We start from the raw sequence: 21,510 nt of genomic DNA, 5'->3' as shown, positions 1-21,510 counted from the left end.
AAGGATGTAGAGTGATGCCAGCATTCCCCAGCTTTAATCATTAGTCAACCTTGCCTACAGCAGGACTTGCCAAAACCAACACATGATCCTTGTGCAAAGCAGCAACACACCCTTGAAGGTAACCAGTGAGCACAAATCCACCTTAAATTACCTGTTGACGTTTCCACTGAACACCTTGTTAGCAGCAGGCGGAGCTGAGAGTCCTGTTCACACTGACTGGATGCATCACAGAGAGGCTCCATGGAACAATGAGCTCCTCTGTCATTTTGATACCTGGTTATTCCTCAGCATGGATTGATATGGGACTCTGCGAAAGGTAGGTTTCGCTGACGACACGCCAAACACCATTCAAATATCTGTCATTTTAAGTATTTGCCTTGTAAGATTAGAAATGACACTTTTGTTTGAATCAAACTTCTTTTGTTAAACATTTAAAATCACGCATTGTTTTGTTCAGCTAACTAAATATATTGATGTCAACAAAACGGTATGAAATAACGCGGCCGTATTGGTTATTATCTAATTTAAGAGTGAATTTGAGTAATTTATGTGAGTTTATTGAAGTTTATTTTACTTTTGTCAATACAAATCATAAAATTGACAAGTTTGTTAATTAGGTTTGGCGTCGACGCTCACTATTGACAGCCTTACTCTGATAGGTATGTTACTAACGACACGCCAAACACCATTAAAAAATCTATCATTTTAATTATTTGTCTTTTTTTTTTAATCTAAAAACAGCTTTTTAAAAGTTACCCCACCAAGAAATTCAACTTATTTAGTTAAACATATAAAATTGCACACTTTTTTTTTTTTGCTACCTCTCCGGCCACAAACGTTTCTGTGGCAAATCAGTTTGGAAAGTAACAAATCATTTCAATACAATTGTATGTAATAAAGTGGCCGCATTGCTTATTTCCTGATTTAAGAGTGAATCCAAGTAATGTAGACACGTTTACTGAGGTATATTTTACGTTTTCCACCAGAAATCATTAAATTGACGAGTTTAGGTTTGGCGTCGACGCGCTCTTTACAGCCTTGAGTCTGTGAGAGGTAGGCCTAGCTGACGCCACGCCAAACACCATTGAAAAAAAATTTAATTTTAAGTATTTGCCTCGTGAATTGAGAAACAGGACCGTTGTAAAATGGCCGTATTGTGAACTACCGAATTTAAGAGTGAATCCGAGTCATTCGGCGAAATTCTTATGAGTTTATTCTACTTTTGCCACTAGAGGTATTAAAATTGTCAAGTTTGTAAATTGGATCTGGCGTCGACGGTGCGCCGAGAACCTCAGTAGCGAGATTTTTGAGGTGCTGGTGCGGTTTTTTGTCAGTGAGGAGGACACTAGGTTGACACTAGGACAACATACGATAGCCTAAATGTTGATAAAAGTTAGACAGAGTTTACAATTTTTTTTAAAGGACTTCGTTTAAAATGTTAATTTACGTTTAAAGTGCTGTTAAATCTGTTAACGGCCTTTGTCGCTAACAACGCCAGCTGTTGTATGACTGTACACCTCGGCATGTCTAGACTGACTTATTGTTTAAACTGTGTGTTAGTTAAATGTTAATCCGGCTCGTGACAGATTATCAGATGTACACACACCCTGCTGTATCCGGGTGTCCTCACGCTCCACCTGTTGCTGTTTACCTTCCTCCACAGAACAAACTAATGTGGTCACTTATTGATGCAATCAAAACCGTGCTGATTTTTTTTTTTTTCTCTCATGTTGTCTATGATTAACTTGTAGAAAAAGTGAACTGATCACACCTGCAGGTTGCCATGGACACCCTGCCAATAGGTTGGACTGTGCACACCTGTGACCAGGAGGGAGACGTTGCAGGACTGCTGAAGGACAGAGTCCCTGACACCAGCACAAACACACACGTCCACGATCTGTTTCATGAAGATGCACAGGTAGGGAGTTTGCTTTGAATTCTATTTTCATCTAATCCATTATCACCATATTTACAGTAATGTCTCTGATGTCTCAACATGAACATGATAATGGCTTCTGACATCTTTGATCAGGGCTTCCAGCAGTCCAGCCAGCCGTGGTGGAGGATCAAACTGTTTGTGTGGGAGCCGGTGCTCTTCGGCACCTGGGATGGAGTGTTCACCACCTGCATGATCAACATCTTTGGTGTTGTGCTGTTCCTGCGAACCGGCTACCTGGTGGTGAGTGTACAAACACTGTTTTCCTCTCTTTACCTCAGTTCTATAAACTGTGGTTTTATTTACAGTGTGTACTTTGGACATTTGCGCAGCAATATTCAGTCAGTATAACTGCACTCTTACTGTATTTGTATGTGTATTAGAAGGAATATTGATAAATCTGCTTAGTGAAGACACAAAATAACAGACATTTGCCTCAAGTGAATTCTTCCAAGTCTCAAGTTAATCCCAAGTCACTTTTTCCACGTTCAGGAACTTCAGTGTTACCTGCAATAACCAGGCTGCCTTAATCTTTTATCTAATCTGTTCAAAAAGTATGAAAAATAACTGAATTTGTTGATGTATAGAAAGCTTTCCTTTTATCTCTCATTCATAAAATAGTCCCTCCCCATTTTAAAGAGAGAAACACTGAGAGCCAGACAAAGAAAAAACTAAACTAGAAAATACAATATAGACACACACACGTCATTCGAGTCTTCATATCTGAAATAAATCATAGAGTATTATTTATGATATTAAATGTTTAATTCTTTTTTGCATAGGGCTTCACTAATGATTATTTTTATTGTCAATTAATCTGATGTTAATTTCAGTTCAAAAAGCAAAGACCCTCACCCACTTACTCACCAAGTCAGCACTCTCTCAGTCTGTGGGACTCTTATCTCAGGTCGTCACTGTGGTGCAGACCACGAACAGTAGCTGAGCCGACATGGTCTACATAACAAAGAGAACAGTTCAGACTTGCGAAGTTATGAAGTGGAAGTGAGGAGGCAGCGCGCACCATTTGCAGACTGGGGCTTCCTAACCATCAATGTATGGTTGTTTATAGGACTGGAAAAGAGAACTAGAAAAGATTGCATGTTTATTCTCCCTTTTCTACACTTTACGATATGTGGCCTCATGTTTAGCTATTAATGTGTTCGCCTCACACGTTTCAGTTTCTGAGTTTTTTTTATTTTTAGCACGAGTAATCCTGTCAGATGATCCCAAACAAGTTAATGTGCATGTGTCTTCACAGGACACCGCTACAAAGGCCCTGTGATCTTAATTACTGCATCTGTTTGGGTTTAACTTGACAGCTAAAACATAGTTTGTCATGTGGAAGACGGGGTTTCCTCTCCACAGTGAGACATGTTCTATTACTCATTGTGGAAAAGTGATAATGTCTGTTTTACCTTTTTTTCAACAGAAGTGTATGAGGTAAAACTCAAAGTGTTTCTTCAAGATGTGGATTACGTTGTTGATACAGACACTGAGACAAACAAAGGAAAGAAAACTGGAGAAAAAGTGAGCAGATGTGTGTCCTACAGATGTCATTTTGTCCCCAACATTGTCCAGGGGAACACGGGCGTGCTGCTCGGGATGCTGCTGGTCTCCTTGGTCGTGCTGGTCGCCTTGGTGACGGTGATGTCGGGGATCGGAGTGTGTGAGCACTGCGGCGTTGGGGGTGGAGGAATCTACTCCATGATCTCCACCGTCCTGGGGGGCAGGGTCGGGGGCACCGTGGGCCTCCTTTATGTGTTCGGACAGGTGAGGAGAAAGTCTGGACCTTTTACATTTTCCTGTGTTGTCTCCGCTCTCATGCTGTCTCTCACCTCGCAGTGTGTAGCCGGAGCCATGTACATCACAGGTTTCTCTGAGTCGGTGGCGGAGGTGCTGGGAATGCAGAGCCAGTGGGCGGTGCGCAGCATGTCGGCGGCGGTGCTGCTGGCGCTGCTCGGGATCAACCTGGCGGGTGTCAAGTGGATCGTCCGACTCCAGCTGATACTGCTGGCCGTGCTGGCCATCTCCACGCTGGACTTTGTCATCGGCACCTTCACGCACCTCGACCCAGGTAGGGCTGGTTGTCATGAATGTAAACATAAAAGGATAAGCAAATGTGCCTGATTAAAAATAGTTGAAAATGTTGCAGGCGGAGAGGTGGAGGAGAAAAAATAAATGGGTGGAATCATGGATACTACAGGGACAGCCTCAAGGGTTTTTCCCTTTCTTTCTCCATTTCTCTTTTTGTGTATTGTTTGGCTTACCTGAACAGCCAAGCGGAGCGATTCGTCTCACAGACGAGCCACTGCCGATTCTGCATTCTGGCCATAAAGCCTCCTACATGGACTGTCCAGTGCCAGTGGTGCAGGACACAACACGCCACGCCTAAAGACTAGAGCCACCATTGTCAGGGCCTTTAGGACGGAGGAAAATTTTGACGAGATGGGTAGCAGTATTATTAAAAACTTGTTTTTGTATGCAATTTGTATACAAGAAATGCAGCTCAAAACGTTTTACAGCAAAGAAGTGACAAACATCAACTGGTTCACATAAGAAAAGACGGACAGGATTTTGATTTGTCGAAAACAAATGAACAAGTTACTGTAATTGCGGAGACCAGCCCTCATTAACGTCAGCTGTTCCTCCTCCTCTGCTTTTCCTGTTCTGACAAGCCAACATGTCTTCTGCAGAAAAGGGAATGTGACTCGACGGCTCACAGGAAAATAAAGAAACAAGGGCTCTGATGCTCGCAAGGCTGAGATGAAGCCTAGTGAGTCTAGTATTCTCCACAGTTTTTCTGCTGGTTGTTAAAAATTGCAGTGAAGTAACGTCTCTGGGAGTGGGGTGTGAAATGAAGTTTAATTTCCAAAGATGACAGAAAAGTTTGAAGTGGATAGAAAGATGAGTGTCTGTTCAGGCCAGTAGGTGTAGCTGTAGTATCACATATTATTTTCAGTCTCTGCAGTTCAACTCTTCATGAGGCTGCTGGCAGTTTAACAACCTTTCTGATACATGTTTGACTTATTGTTGTCACGTCATGTTTTCTCTGCGCTCGGCGAGTGTTCGGTTTTGTCAGAAACTTCTGTATAGTGCTGTTCTCTTCTCGTCTGAGACTGGCCTTGTGTTTACTGTTTTTGACTGAGTTTTTTTCTTTCTTTTTTTTTTTTCTTTTGTGGTGAGGAAATGTTGCCTTTTTGAGAAGGTTGTATTCTTTTGCAGCCCTTCAGGAAGTCCTTCCCCACATTTCCTGTTCTCACTGATTATCAACGTCCTGTCCAGTGGGAAGAGAAAAAGTCCAGAAATCAAGCCAGTCTTCATGTGAACAGACATTATACTCACTGGACCTTTTTTATAAAGACATTTAAAAACACACACCTATACAGACAGTCAGAAAGTAAATTGTCCTATTTATTTATTTTTTTTTAAAAGCTTTATAGCTTCATTTTTTTTTTTTTTTAAGATCCAGAGAAACTGAATCTACCTGTCCAGACAGGAGCAGTTTTTCCAAGATTAAGCTCCTACAGAAGGCCTGTTCTGAGTCAAAAGCCGTAATGGATTCTCCAGGTTTTTCCAATTAAGAGCCGCTTTGTGTGTTGTGGTGACCTCATGGTTGGCAGGGGACCAGCAGGTCCACTCGCTCGTTTGAAACAGCCCAGATTAGTGTGCGCTCACTGAAGGCTGAGGCACATCCTGAAGGAAAAGGAGCTACTGCCAAAATCAAGTGTTCACGGTTAGATAACATGTCCCCTCTTTGTACACTTGGTGAAGCTGACGCCGCCGTGGGTTTCTGCCATGGCCCCGGTGTGACTGTTCAGGCCCGTGATGGACTGTGATGATATATTGGCTTGTTGTCAGAGCGCTGGGCAGATTTCGGCCTTTAATTAAAAAAAAAAGGATCTGAAATTGTCAAATTTAAAGCTGTCTTAATGGTCAATTAAACTTTTAGTCAATTATAATAATAAATCCATAAAAGGTTTGATGTATTTTTATATAATGGATAATAAAGAAGACTTGCACATCTCGATGCCCAGTGGAATGGGTGCTAGATTGCAAAATACGTGGCAGAATTGAAAATGAGAGAGATGCACAGCAAAAACCTCCATTTGAATGACTGTATTTTTTCCTCCTGTGTGATATTTCGAGAGCAAGACTTGCGACTCTTCCTCAGACATGCTTCTCGGAGGAATTTCTTTTAAACTGGAGCTTTCTGGTGTGCATATCTTTCTTTTTCATGTGTTTTTCAAGCAAAAATGTGAACAACTTTTTGTGTCTCTGGCTTCTGAAACTTGAGGATTTGCTGCTTTTCTCCGGTTTATATAATTGTTGGCAGAATATCTTTAAAGCTGCACAATGTTGTTTTGGGAAAAGCAGTTTTAATCAGAAGAGAAAATTCTTTATTATTTGATTTTCATGACTGAATAAACAAACTGTTTTCAGAGGACAACACAATTTCATATTGTGTTACTTTGTTTATATTTGCAGTACCGCCCGTGTGGCTTCAAACAGTGCTCTGGGGATGTTATTCTCCTTTGAGGACAGATTCTTTATTCAGTTATGGTTTGTTTGTTTTGCATTTCTTTTCCGAAACTACAATGTGCACCTTTTTAAGTGTCGGGGTTGGTCAGATGAAGAGTAAGAGGAAGCTGTGCGAATATTTTTCCTTTTTGGTCACATTTTGTATTGTACTTTAAAGAGCACAAACAGCTAGAAATGTAAACCTTTTTAGATTTTTGCATCTGCCTTTATTGTCCCATGTTATTCATAACCCTAGTAAACCCAAACCACACAACATTTCAAAGGGTTGCACCTTTTCCTATAACTTGAATATTCTCCAGCTGCATTCTTTCTGTGCATCCCCACCACGTAAATGCGCAGTGGCGTACGTTTCTCCCATTCACCAGCCATGGCGGCCTCTGCAGTGAACTGCTCTACTGCAGAGAGTTTGTTTTTAATACGTGTTCTCGAGACAAAGACAGATATCCATCTTCAGGACAGAGAGCTGGAATGGATGACGTAACATCACTTCTGCGCATGTCACACAGCTGTTCCAATTGAATAATTAAACAATTGACCTGTAATCTTCAGTCGTGATGATTTTAATCGGAATGACGGGATATTGTGCATGTAAATATGGCTGCAATTGAACAACGACCATTGGCGATGAAAATCGCATTACGTTTAGCCGCGTTCACCAACTTCCTTCCTTGCTCTTTGACGAAATCACCTGACGTTTCCCTCTAAGTTCTAGCGACAGGTGACAAAATGAAAAGCGCCAATATCTTGAGTTAAATTACAGATTTCTCTGTGTTTAACATTTTCGATAAGTAACTCAACAAAAGCTGCAACAAAGGCGAGTCATTTCTAGACATTTGAATGCTGATCTTAAGTTAAATTACAGATTTCTCTGTGTTTAACATTTTCAATAACTTGACTTGCCTGTAGACTGGCCTGAGTTTCTTATTCTCAAAGACATTTTCCCGGCCACAATAATACTGTGCTTTGACTACAGTGGAATTCAAAAACTGCATACGACACAGCCCAGGATAGTGCTTTATCATGATGGGAGGACAGTTAATCTCCCAATTGTGCTGTTGAAGTATAGAAAATTATAAAGTTTGCGCTGTAACACTGCCGACGTATTGTCTCTGCAGACAAACAACTCAGACCTTCTGACTGTGGTGCACAGATGAAATACAGTCTGACACGCCTCACCCAGTCCCAGTCTCTTTACTTTTTATTCCCCACAGAACAGGAAGTCATAATGTGCTCCTTGGGTCTAAGGGTTTAGGGTGTTAACCAGACTCACCCACATTTTTGGAAAATGACAAAGAGAGGAGGCCGGAAGTGAGATCTGAGGCCTGCTGCTCCTCTAGAGACTGCTGCATCATCTCTCCCTGTGATCCACATTATAATATATAGCCTTCCATCATCCCAGTGGGACCTGCCCCACCTCTGCTCTCCATGCACAGCGCTTTTTATACTGGTTATGGTGGGGAGGGTAAGAGGTCAGCCAGACGGAGGGAGAGGCCTCAGACGCTAATGTAATCTGAGTACACATTCCACTCTGCATCAGAGGAATGCTGAGCCCCATTCTGCTTATACACACTTGCTGTTCAGACAATATACACAGTGAAATATGATTGTTTTCACCACAGCTTTGTCTGGAAATCTGTTTGCTCTGTGGGCCCAGAAAGCAGAGTGGTGGTGGTGATGATGATGATGATGATGATGGTGCATCCCTTTTAAATCTAATGCCTCCAAAATATAGAAGAAATGGCTGCATTTTGAAGGAAACCTCCATCGTGTCACAGGTTGATTTGTTTACAACCATGCCGGCAGCTCATCTCACATTGTGCGTACTAAATAACCACAAACTAAGTGAAATACAGAAAATGTTTTTGCAAAATATAACGAGGCTGCCAGCTATAGTCTGCAGTTTTCGCCCGGTATGATGGAGGTGAGCGAGTTCCGCCAGAAAAATCTCCAACGACTAATCTGTGTTTATAGAAATTGTTGTACCTCCATAAATACGTGAACGCCCTCAGCTGAGTGGAGTCAGGCATGGATGGATGTCGGCATGTGATGTTGTAACATGGGTGGGGGGCCCTCGGTGCAGACATGGACACTGACTGCCCTGGATCTGTTGGATTCCGATTGTTTGGACAGAGGGCGAGCTCACCGGGTCACAGATTGAACAAGAGTTTGGGTTCCTCATTCCCCGTTTGATGTCAGCTTTCACAGCCTTGTTAAATTCCTACCCTGGAGAACATGTGCACTTGGATAACTAGTGTATTAAGACCTTATGGTTTGGGTTTTTTTTTTTTTTTTTTTTCCTCGAACAAGAGCAAAAAAGAGCATTCTCACCCTCTCTCTCTCGTCTCTCACTCTGTCTCCCTCTCTCTCTCTCTCTCTCATTGCTCACTCTCTGTCTCCCTCTCTCGCTCACTCTCATTCTTCTCTACTCAAACTTGGAAGCTGCTGAGCTTCTGAAAAGGGTGGCGACTTCCTTTTGGATAAACATGTCATTAATCTGAGAGAACACATTCTTTCCCATCGCAAGATAACCAAGGGGGAAATGTCCGGTGTTGTAACATAGGCGGGGCGCTTCAGATTGTTATATGGCCCCCACCAATGCAGAACAGTCTCTCCCCCTGCACAGTCAACAAAGAGACGAAGACTGAGCTGACCTGTCCCATCTTTAAACTGCATATTGCTGTTGCCTACTATCAATTTTTTTTAAATAAAATAGTCTTGCATTGCAGACATGAGTTTAGGTGATGCTGTTTGGCAAATTTTAGAAGGAAAAGTAGTGAGAAATTCTTAAATTAAATTCTCCTTGTTTTTGTGTTTTTGAGTTGGAGGAATATGAAAATGTAGGAGTGTTCTTTTGGTCACCAGCATCCTTAGCTTTTATTACAATTTTTTTGTAAGAAAGTAAGAACCTTATCTGATAAAATGCAAAACATGTTATATTTTATTTTAAACATCTGGTGTCTGCTACTCTTGGTCTCTCCTTGGAAAATACCCTAGTGCAGATGTGACGTGTTTACATTACCAGTTGGTCTCAACTTCTCCATAAAGCGCAGTGCAAAAAACTCACCAATAATCATCTCATACCAGCGATGGTCACTTAAAGCTAAGAAGCAATGATAATGATCACTTTACACCAGTTGCGGTAAAACTATTAAATCAGCTGCAGAAAGCAATACAGTAGAGCTGCAAATTCTCAATCGAGCCATTAATTGTTTGGTCTATAAAATGTCAAACTGTCAAAATGTTCCGATCAGTGTTCACCAAAGTCCAAGATGATGTCATGGAATGTCTTGTTTTGTCCACAACCAAAGATATCCAGTTTGATATCATAGAGGAGGGGAAAAAAACAGAAAACAGAAAATATTCACATCTAAGAAGCTCGAATCAGAAAATGTTCCCCTTGTTTTTCCAAAGAAATTATTCAAACTGATAAATTGATCGTCAAAATAGCTAATTTAAGGATTAGCAGCTATTCAATTAATTGGTCAACTGTTGCAGCTCTTCACTATAGCCATCGGGGAAATGGTAATTGGAATGGTCAAGTCAATCTTATATCAGCAGTATTGTGGATGTGACAGGAAACAATTTATCAAATTTATCTCCAAGTTCAGGTCAGTGACACTGACTTCATTGGCAAAATGGATCAGGTCTTCTGTGACGTCACCTGACTCAGACTCATAAAATAATTTAATTTGCAATTTTTCATGAATACTTTTATGAATACTGCACCACACATGACACAAAATATTTGAATTAAATATATCAAAACCCCAATTGAGGAGTCACTTGGCTCGGTCTAAAGTGTACAAGAACTTGAAAATGTAGAGAGTTGTTGGCAAACACCCATCTGCAGATGGAGATCATGATATAACCACAAACTCCAGAACAGCTGCTAAATGAAGGTTTTCTATTAGGGGTGTCGCTATATCATGATATTCCTGATAACCATGATATTAGAAAAATGAAATATTGATACTCTGTCTCTTGTTTATGAGTTTTTCTGGTTTTCTTTTACAGGCGTATTCTGAGGGTAATTTATTTGCTAGATAAGAGAAAAAACATAAAGTAAAAAAGATTTAGATTAGAAGAAATAAGATTTGATGCTAGCATGTTATTTGAATTTCTCTAAATAATCGCAATTATGTCATTGACGTGAATTTGCTTTGCCACAGTTAATTGTCACTGTTTACTCTTGTGATCCTGGATCAGACACGATGTTGACACGATCTGTATGTTGTCGTCTCCTGTTTCAGAGCACGGATTCATTGGTTATTCACCCGGGCTGCTCAGCAGTAACATAATGCCAGATTACAGCGCAGGAGAAAACTTCTTCACAGTGTTTGGGGTCTTCTTCCCTGCTGCTACAGGTGAGACGGCTCTCGTCTTCTATTTTGTGTCTGATGTTGTGTGTTGTATGTATTAAAATCATTTATACGCCCTTTTAGATGGACTGTCAAGACTCCAGCCTCCCTGTTATCTCGTGCAGCTACATATGCCGTGTAAAAATACATTTTGCGTTGTGCAGTGTGTTATGTACATTTTTGTGGTCTCTGTTTTTGTGGTGTGTGTGTGTGTGTGTGTGTGTCTGTGCATGTGCATGTGTGTGCGTGTGCATGTGTGTAGGGGTTATGGCAGGCTTCAACATGAGCTCAGACCTTCAGCGGCCTGAACACAACATCCCAGTGGGAACGCTGGCAGCTGTCTTCACCTCGTATGACGACACCTCGACACACACACACACACACACACACACACACACACACACACACCAATATTGTCAGATGAGAAACACCGCGTGGAGACAAGTACACAAAACTACAGCTCCAGTAAAAGTGAGGTCTGAAGTGGCCACATGTGAGAAATTAAAATACGATCATACAAATTTCTGCATCTATTTAACTACGTGATGTGACAAGCGCAGTTTTCAGGAGTCTGTCCCTCGACGTCTGAATCATCTAGATGGGTACTTTCCAAATGTTTTCATTTGACTCCTGCGGTGCCCTCAGATCTCTTCAAAGGGACAACCTCTCCCACCCTCATGGTGCTGTGTGACTACGGAGCTTCCATGACACAATTCTCCTATTAATAGTGAGAAAGCGGCCGTTGTTGATACGTCCGTGTGTTGGTGTACTGTTGGTGACCCACAGGTGGTTCCTGTATCTGGTCTTTGTCTTCCTCCTCGGGGCCATCTGCACCAGAGAAGCTCTGCGTTATGACTTCTTGATAGCAGAAAAGGTAAACTCCTGTCTCTTTGTTTCCACCCCGCTCACTTCAGAGAGGCCCTCTAAACAGAAGGGGAGAGGTGAGGGGATTTCCCACCATGGCTCACTTTGTTGATGTGGTGTGGTTAGGGCTGGTGTTGGTTCTGACGGCATGTACAACCCATTCAAGTAGAAATGCAGATCATTTACACTCTAATCAGGTTCAAGTCTATCTAAATTACTTGGTTCTTCCCAGTACCCACACTTTGGGTCTCGAGCACCACAAGGTAGAGGTCAAGTGTGTCCCACGTCGGAGGGAAACAGTCCACTTAAAGGGCAATTCCAGTATTTTTAAGCCTGAGCCTAGTCTAAATGACTCATGGATGCAACAAGTTTGGGAATCTTTTTGGTAAAGAGTTAATTGTTTTACCAGAAACGGACGTTATTTTGGTGTATTCAAAGCCACCAAACTCATGACCCATCGACAAAACCAGCAATTTTACCTCGCAAATCTTTATAACACACGCTTCATTCAGACTCGACAGAAAAACAAAACAAAATGCACCAAAACTGTCCCAGTTAGGCTTTCTACTGTCAAAAAATCTAAATATATGCCTTTTTTAAAAAAAAAATTGAGTCCATTTAGTCAAGGAACCAAACTGGATAAATCAGGGATTGTTTGAGAATAAATGGACAGATCTCTCAGTAGTTGGTGCTTCTAAGGACAGCAGCAAGAACCCCGACCTCAAAACAAGGTTACCTAGGCTAGTTGTCTCTGGATCACCAGGAGGCTGAAATGTGTACAAGCGTTGTAGTAAAATTGCAAAACTACAACTCACTCTCATATTAAAAATAGATTATGTTTAAGCTAATCACTGACTCAAAATCCTTGACTTCTCCATCAGTTCTCATTGTTTTCATAAGGGGCTGGCTGCAGCGGAACTCAACTGGGTGTAGCTGTTGTGAGCTCTGAACCCCACCCCATCCTCTTCCACCCTCTGTTTGTTTTCCTTCTTCCTCCAGGTCTCCTTGGTGGGTTTCCTCTTTCTGCTGGGCCTCTACATCTCCTCTCTGGCTTCCTGCATGGGTGGCTTGTACGGAGCACCCAGGATCCTGCAGTGCATCGCCCAGGAGAGGGTCATCCCCGCTCTGGCCTTCCTGGGAAGAGGGGTGGGTGGATAACTGGATGGATGGGGCCATGAAATGACAAGTATAAGCTGGAATCACCATGACGTAAACACAGATTACTTAATGAGGGTGTGTGTTTGTGCACCAGTGAGTCCACTAACATGGAGGATGATTATTTTCTCCTAACTCAATGAAAGAAATGCTGTCTTAGACGATTTATGATTGAACCTGGTGAACACCTCATTTTATTTGAAGCTTTTTGACCTATTGACACCGCTTATCATTATTAGATAAACTCATAGATGCCTTCTTCTCTGCATTCATCATCTGGCCAGTGAGATTTGCCAACTTGGCTCATTTCATGAAGTCAATGGTTAGAGCAGCATGCTGTAAAACCTCTAAAACAAACCACTCCAAAAGAATGATGCAGTGCAATTTCCGAGAATCTTCCCAACCCAAACTTGTAATCACAACTCTGTTCCCATCATTGGAGTGATTAAAGATATGTGCAGATGTTGAACTCACCTCAGCCGATACTAGTGTTGAGAAAGTCATCGAGAAAAGGTTAATGCTAAGCTAAGACATGACGACCTACTCATTGACGACACAAACATCCATGAAATTAGCTAAAATAGAATAACCACTAATCACTAATACCCCTTTCCCACCAACATGGTACCTCATTCTGAACCGTTTGGGTGCAGAATCTCTTTAATTTTTGGTCGCAATGCCCCAAAGAGTTGTTTCCAGCTGGAACTAAAAAAATCAGGTTTTCCTTGACGTTAACTACAAACCAAAAGTGGGTGTGTGTTATTCTACAGTTGTTGTGCGAAGCCCTTGTGATGGCGCATACTTGACTACAAATGTTCACATCAAAACCGGGAAACTGTGTGTTAGTTTGCTAGTTAGAAAGTAAATCGGGCAAAGATCTTAAACAGAACCGGTTCAAGAACCAGAGCTAATGAGGTGTAAAAGCTGTGTAACTTCACTCTGGACTGACATTAAAAGGACATCTGTGAATTTATTTATTGACTGACTTTGAAACTCGCAAATTCTCCCGAAACTGGAACCAACTCCAAATTGTACTAACATGAGTCGTGCAGAGTTTATAATAGTAATATTGTATCTGATGACCTGCAGTAATGGGCAATTTGTAACCTAATAAGCGTGTGTTGCCTGGATGTATAAGGGGGTGTGGTGGGTGGACTGAACAGGAAACAGTCTGACAGGACTGCCTAACTATAGACTGCAGTCTCCACTCCATAGAAGTGACTGGACTGACAGCATTGCAGCAAAGACCTACAGCTCACTGCTGCCACACACACACACACACACACACACACAGTCATGTCGACATCCTGACCCCGACCACCTCCACTTTCCTCAGACTTCCCTGGATGGCAGCAGTGTGTCTGACCTCTCTCAGCGGGCTGGAATGAGGCCCTAGACATCTTGGTCCAAATCAAAGCTTGAGAACAAACGCAGGAAGGGGCCGACGGGCAGGGCCCTGCTCCCTGTACTGTGTGCTCTGGAGGCCCGCCAGGCACACAGCAGTGCTTCTTAAACTGTGTTATAGGACCTGGGAAGTGAAAGCAAGCTGGCTGACAAACCACATGTTAAAACAATTTAACCGTTTTCAGAGAGGGATTATTGTGGGGGACGATGGTTTTGTCCTCCTGGAACAGATGGTGTTTCATCTACATGTAGCGATCTTAAGTTTCAGATTTACTTCAGGAAGGATTTGAAGTTAAACTTCCTATAAGTCATATTACCCCATCACTTTACCACATTTGCCACAATAAATAAAAAAGGTTGCGGGTAGCAAAGAGGTGTGTAGTTGATCCGTTGATTAAATGTAACAACTTTTAAACTAGTGTCCATATATTGGTGCTGAAGAGTCCCTTCCTTTGTATTAGATGAGCCTTTTAACCGACTGACTGACTTTTATTGGCCATACATGAGCAGTTTGAAACGTGATGTGAAAAATGAAACCTTCCCGTCTCTCTCTGTTCCCTATACAAGCAATTTTTTTTAAGTTGTTTAATGCTGCTGAACTGTGGATTTATTTGCAGAGGACTTGTCTCAGTGCCTCTCTCAGCTCCTCCTGAAATGGAGTCTGCCGACAAACTACATAAAACGGCCAGCTTCCAGCACAACACAGAGGCTCCACAGAGCCCTTAAATCCTTTTAATAGAAAATGTCAAGTGTAGACTTTCACGTGTCACTTTCTGTATTGTGACACTCTCTCCCTCTGTAACAGAAAGGACCAAACAGGACTCCGGTAGCAGCCATCTGTCTGACCAGCCTGCTGACCATGGCCTTCATTTTCATCGGTCAGGTCAATGTGCTGGCGCCAATCGTCAGCATCAACTTCATGCTCACCTACAGCTTCATCGACTACTCCTACTTCAGTGTGGCCATGACCTTCCAGCTGCAGACTAAAGAAAAGAAAGAATCCCTCATCCCGGCCAAAAGAAGCCAGCGTCAGTCGATGAGGCAGAGCTCTAGGCCTCTGATTGAGGCCCCCCTCCCTAACTATGGAAGTGGAGGCGAGAGCCTGCAGAGCAAAGGCACTCTGCTGGAGTTCACCAAGGACATGGACCAGATCTTTCCCCCAACGTCAAATCCTGATCCAGGATCTGAAAAGACCTCCTCCGTGCAAGAGCTGAGCTGTAAGGGCAGAAAGGCTAGTGTGACCACCAAACAGAAGCTGATGGACAGCTTTGGTTTGGACCTTAACAGCAACATGTTCTCAGAAGAGAAAGAAGAGGATGTGGCTTCAGCTCCAAAACATGAGGGAGCTGAGGTCCAGAGTGGAGACGGGGAAGAAACACAAGCCAAATATCATTCAAAAACACAGCATGATGAGCAGGATTCATCAGCTGAGCCTCATAGTTACAGCACAGGTGATCAGCTTTAGGCATCAAACACTAGACATGACAAGACCAGACAGGGGTAGAGATCCTAGAGGTTAGTTGGACCTTTTTTTTTTTAGTAATGTGATCCTTTTTATTAAATCTTTCAGGAGCTGAAAGTAAAGCAGAGCATCCGAACTTTGAAATCAAACCCATTCAGCATTCACTCTACGTGAAGTTCTGCAACCACTGGATTGCTCTAATTGGGGTAGGCTTCACATTTTTTCCTATAAATGATTTGTTTTTGCTCTAATTCTAAGCTTATTTAACAAATAATGTGAACACATGATTTGTTGTTCTTTCAGGCACTCACCTCCTTATTGATCATGTTTGTTATCCAGTGGGTTTATGCCTTAGCAAACATAGTCGTTGCCTTGCTGCTCTTCCTCTACATCGGAAGAACAAGTCCTGGACTACCTAAAGGTGATTTCCATCTGCTCATTTCCTGTTTAGAGACACTGAGCTTCATGGTGAGGTCCTGTAGTAACCTTAATTCACACATCTGCACAAGACTTTTCCTCCTTTCAGCAGACGCTAGATGGATTAGGTAAATATGTGCATTGAAACATCGTAATTATAATCATCTAATGATTCAAAAAATGCTCTGCTCAGATACTTTAGATACTTTAAGCCTTCATACAGGTGACTGTCACTTTTGGCAAGGTAATATTTTTTAACACAATATCTTTTTGAAGTTCCCTTCTGTAGTTGCACAGCCTTTTAATGAGCTGTATATTGTTGATCACCATTTAGTTCACCACTTGGTTTCAAAGTAAGTTAGCTCTGATTTTCTGTTCAACTCTTTACCAAATACTCTTCATAGACATTCCTTTTTATAAATGATATACTGATCATTTTATATATTTCACTACACATTCTCTATTTTTGATACTTACTGATTTGGTCTAGTGTTTGCTGAAAGGAGTAAAAGGTTATCTCTCACAAGGTCATTCCATGAACCCGTGCAACCTTTTTATAACTGTATGAGTAGTCGGCAACTTACACCTGTTAAACCTGAAGCACATTTGAAATTAAATAATAATGTGTAACTCCCCACTTGCAGTTTACATTTTTAGATTTGGTCACTCCACGCTCAATGTTTGGGTGACCTGATAGTGTACTCAGGCGCGCTGCAGGGAGTTTCACTTGCGGTCTTTTTGCTGGGCAGTCTGGCAGCTGTTGTGGCTTAGGATTTCTAGAATAGCTGGATGGGACACGGAGCATCTGTGCATTAAACTCGCCACATTACAGCGTGCTTCAGCCGCCTGACTCAGGACATTTCTGAACACATTCTGAGCACAAGTGTTTCACACTTGTCCCACAGGTGGTTGATGTGATGCTGTGTGTTTTTCTCACTCTGTTATTACACTTCTTGTGCACTAACCTCAGCTATTCACACAATAGAAAAAGTCTCCATAATAACATTAAACTTATTATTATTGATTTTTTTTTTTTAGCTGTTTTCTGCTGCTATTATTGAAATTAACTCACTAGAGATCATTTCTTCAAATAACAGTTTGATTTATTGCAGGTATTGCAGCTCGATTCAGCTTCTTCACGTGGCTCAAATCAACACTAAATAGCATTTGCAGGTATTTGTTATTGCTGTTCTAACACAAAATGACCAATCAGGAATCAGTTTATGAGAGAAAATAAGAGATTTAAATGTCATTGATCAGAGAAATGTCTCAAATCTTATCTGTAAATATTAGTTTTTTGTCATTTGTGTGTTTCACCTGAAAGCCTTTTTGTTTCGCTGACCTTTCAGGAGAAAAGGATCTCTTCAGGATGAGATCGTGGTCACGCCCTCTCTGTCCGGTGTCGGGCTGAAAACCAAGCAGCTGACAGAGGAAAACGCAGACTTCGCCTCTCGTCACCGCCATCATCAGTCCTCTTTCATCAGGGCCGACGAGATGGTGCAACCGCCGCTCGACTGACTGACTTAAACACGGCCTCCGTTTCATGTCACAGCTGTCAGCCAGAAACCACATTTTCTGCCTCAAACTCTGCCTCTCGTTGCCCTATACGGCACATTCTGCACACGCATATTATTTGACAGAGATGTTCAGTGTGTTTTTGTGTGAAAGAACAAGATGGATATGTGTGGACCTGAGTTTTTCTTCCATAAACTGAATTAAAAGAAAATAGGTGATTTTTTTTTCCCAGTACACTTTATGCCTTTAACTTCGACTGAAGTATCGCAGTATCTGTGAGACACTTTGCTGTTAAGTGTGCACTGCTGGGTCAGTTCCAGGAAGTGCAGCCACCGTGGTGCTCATGTGGCTTGAATATCCTGTGTGCATGTGGCACAAATGTTTAATTAAATTATATTAATTCACTTTCACATGTATACATTTCTTTGCTTATTGAAAAAATGTTTCCAACATTTAGTTTTCCTTTGTCAGTCACGCGTCAGAGTGGCTGAGGTGTTCATGCAGACCTTCAATGATAACAAAATTGTCATATTTGTTACTCAAATCTGGTTTAAAACATAGTGAAAGGGTTAGGGTTAGTGAAAATAAGACTCAGAAGAAAATGCGTTCATCACTTCTTTACAAATGTTTTACAGGATAATATAAAACCAAGATCAGCAGGTAAAATAAGCATTTAATAAAACAAAGTTGTTCAGAGAAAAACAACAAAAGTGAACATTGTCTTACAAATATAATGCAAGTTTTCTCCAAGAAAGATTGACATTGTTGGTGTTATGTTGTTTTAAATAAAATATTTACTTTTATTGATGGCACACCCATCTAACCATTCTGTAAATATGATAACAATCGGTGTGAAGCTGTACGCGGCAGTTGTCAGACATCAGTAACAAAATTATAAGATGTCGTGTTAAAATAACAGGATCTTTAAAGTGAGTTCAATCAAAACCAAAATATACTTTTTAATGAATCAAACATTGAAGTTTTGTACATGAACATGATTCACCGATAAAAGTCATAGCCAGCATCCATTGTTGAGAAAATCGTATTTTATTGATATATTAACGTACGAGGATAATTGTCAGAGTGAGAAGGAGGGGTGGTTTGAATATCAGTCTGTATGACACGAGGTCGTGTTCTTTGGGTGAATTGCATCTCAAGAGTGACTTTTGTAGCAGCTCAGCAATGAGGCTGTGAAAACCACTTCCTCTTACCTTTGTGTTGTCGGAGCTGCAACAGGCATGTGATGATCAGCAACGATCCTGGTACCTTGTTTCCTCATCAACTGGTCTCGAAATGAAGAAGAAAGCTGTCTGGGCATCAGCTAGTTCTCTGTCGCGGAGCTGTTGGTCTGTTATTCATTAAAGAGACAAACCACTGAAGACTGGACAGTGTTTAATTTAGGATTATACATATTGATGTGTTAATGTGTGCATCACTTCAATGTCGATGTTGGTAAAGGTTGAGCTAATTTTACTTAAGCCTACTTTATATACTTCATCTGCCTGGTAGCTTGCGTATTTCCTGAATTACTGGAAGGAATCAATTATATCACATTATAATGTATTTTTTGTTAACATTTTGTATTATTAATATTGATCTGTAAATTAAGTTATCAAATAAGCAACTAGTTCAGTGAAACGTACGCCTACAATATTTGCATGTATAGTAATATGGAACAACTGAAGTACAAGTAATACACTCCATATACATACTACCTAATATCACTGTCGATTGTGTATGTTTTTATAAACCAACATACTTAAACCGGGATGTTATGCTACATTCCTGTAGTTTGCTAGTGTAACCTATCTTTTTGTTGTGGCAGCCCTCATTTCTCTCATGTCCTCAGAAAGTTTCTCTATAGCTTTGTACGCACCTCCTCCCTCCGAAATGGAGTGCACCATGGCAGTTGCACTCCCCCCAGGGGAAGCGTGGTGTGCTTGGAATTTGACATAGTCCAGTTTCAGAGTCTCTCTGGCCATTTCACATCGGGCAGCGATGATCAGGGCCTCCTCCAAGTCAGTAGCCCCCTGCTCGTGACATTTAGCTCGCAGAGTTGGGTCGAGCCCCGCCAGGAACCTCCGAAATTTCTCCTCTTTTTGGGCTATGTCACCATAACCTGGGAAGGCTTCTTGCACTAGCTGGCTTATGTCCGCCGCATAAACGTCCAAGCTCTCCCCTGGAGCGCGGGGGCGAGCCGAGAGGTTAGCTCTGAAACAATCTAGAAAATGTCTCTGTCCAAAAGCCTCAAGCAGCTTCTCTTTAACTGCAGTATAGTCAGCCTGAACGGCCGCTGGCAGGCTGTCCCACAGGAGAAAAGCAGCCTTGGTCAGCCGTGTTGGCAAAATTCTCACCAGTTCAAAGTCATAGTCATCGCTGGTGCCTCCCACGAGTGCTCTCACAGCCACTTCGTATTGTCTGGCCCAGCAGGGGAAACTTTGCTTGTCTTCTCCGGTGAAGGGCGGCGGGAGTTCGATCCTCACTCCGCTGGCTAATGGCCTCTCACCGCGTCGCTCTCTGTCACGCAGTGGGTCCTGGTCAAACTTCCACATATTTGCAGCTTCAGTCGTTTTGTTTCTTCGACCCGAGCTAATGACTAACCGCGAAGTGCAGGTCTGACGACACGGCATACACGTTATGCTAATTACACTTGAACAGCTAAGCTAACGATGCTAGCGGTAGCTAGCCACTTAGCTAAACTTCGGCGAACTGTTTCGGCGGTCGTTAACGCTTGCTATCCACGTAGGGAAAATCCCACCGCTGCCACCAATGTAACCGAGGATTTAGGGCGCCTATACTGAGTGAATAATAAAATAATAAAAGGACACGAATGGCCGTCTTCAGCGGCAACAGTGCCGTCCTTTATTTTTCCTCAATTGTCAATTTCCGCGCTCGGCAACAACAACCACACTTCCGGTCACCCCCCTTCACAATAAAACTACACCTCCTGTGTGATGAATACATGGCAAATCTAATGAGGGCTGCCACAACAAAAAGATAGGTTACACTAGCTAGCATACATTCCCTGCAATAGCTAGCAAATAAATGAAAACTTCATTCCATGTGTTTATGATTGTTTAAATATTTATATATGGGCTACTCGTAATTCTGTAAATTAAATTAGTTTTATATATTTCTAAGGCACAAACACCTTTATTTTTGACAGTGGATAGACAGGAAATGGGAGAGAGCCAGGCCAGGATTCAAACTAGGGTCCGCTGCGTATGTGGCATGCACTCTTAACCACTCGACTATCTGCACACCCTATATGTCTTATTTTTTCCAACTTTTCCATGTTTTTGACTCGATGGCTACATCCTTGTAATGAAGAGTTAGCTAGCATCTCATTATCACGGTACTACTGAGCAAGACAGAAGTATGACTGTACTTTAAAGAATAAATTCACCCAAGATTTCAGAATTAAGTCATTCTCTACTCACCTCAAAAGTCAGATGAAGTTTTGTAATCCACCAAACATTTCTGGAGCTTCATAGCAAAGCAGAGTTGTAGCATTCTGCCAAAAAACTGAAGTACATTGGGACGTGTTTTAAAATGGAAAAAAAGCTCCATACAGCTCGTCTGTAGTAGTCCAAGTCTACAGAACCCAAATTTATTTATTTATTTATTCATTTATTTACTTTTTTAGAGCCGGAATCTTCACCGTAGCTGCCTCGCTAAATGTGTTAGCGCAGCCTGTCTGCAGAAGGTGCACAACTTCAACACTGTGCTAGCTTTTTAATTATGAGCTTATGCGGTAATGTAATCTATACTGTCCAAATGTTATTGGACCAGATGGCTCAAATTCTGACAGTGAAACGAGTCATTTTGCGTTGGCTGTGATGCTCAAAAACATTTTCCCG

General features: G+C 41.8%; 2 protein-coding genes across 4 annotated transcripts; one reads left to right on the top strand and one right to left on the bottom strand.

Moving 5' to 3' along the window:
- The first annotated feature begins 139 nt into the window (after positions 1 to 139).
- Positions 140 to 19,029, top strand: slc12a8 (solute carrier family 12 member 8). Of its 3 annotated transcripts, none has more exons than XM_030427279.1 (14): positions 140 to 316; positions 1,778 to 1,918; positions 2,033 to 2,179; positions 3,515 to 3,706; positions 3,779 to 4,010; positions 10,726 to 10,839; positions 11,096 to 11,183; positions 11,620 to 11,707; positions 12,697 to 12,843; positions 15,062 to 15,707; positions 15,827 to 15,924; positions 16,022 to 16,139; positions 17,248 to 17,308; positions 17,485 to 19,029. In XM_030427279.1, the coding sequence occupies exons 2-14, from the start codon at positions 1,784 to 1,786 to the stop codon at positions 17,651 to 17,653; spliced, it is 2,235 nt and encodes a 744-aa protein (XP_030283139.1). In that variant the 5' UTR covers positions 140 to 316; positions 1,778 to 1,783; the 3' UTR covers positions 17,654 to 19,029. The 3 variants fall into 3 exon arrangements, with proteins under 3 accessions (XP_030283139.1, XP_030283137.1, XP_030283138.1); XM_030427277.1 differs by having other exon boundaries at positions 143 to 316; positions 1,752 to 1,918; XM_030427278.1 differs by lacking the exon at positions 140 to 316 and adding an exon at positions 1,029 to 1,053 and having other exon boundaries at positions 1,752 to 1,918.
- LOC115588168 (uncharacterized) lies at positions 18,253 to 20,202 on the bottom strand. The gene is made up of 2 exons (XM_030428554.1): positions 19,527 to 20,202; positions 18,253 to 18,998 (listed from the first exon to the last, which is right to left on the bottom strand). The coding sequence occupies exons 1-2, from the start codon at positions 20,200 to 20,202 to the stop codon at positions 18,898 to 18,900; spliced, it is 777 nt and encodes a 258-aa protein (XP_030284414.1). The 3' UTR covers positions 18,253 to 18,897.
- Positions 20,203 to 21,510: the final 1,308 nt, after the last annotated feature.

This window comes from Sparus aurata, chromosome 9 (assembly GCF_900880675.1).
Source record: "Sparus aurata chromosome 9, fSpaAur1.1, whole genome shotgun sequence".
NCBI classification, from domain to species: domain Eukaryota; kingdom Metazoa; phylum Chordata; class Actinopteri; order Spariformes; family Sparidae; genus Sparus; species Sparus aurata.
Note: the sequence above shows the minus strand (reverse complement) of the source record. Positions and strands in the feature narration are given on the sequence as shown.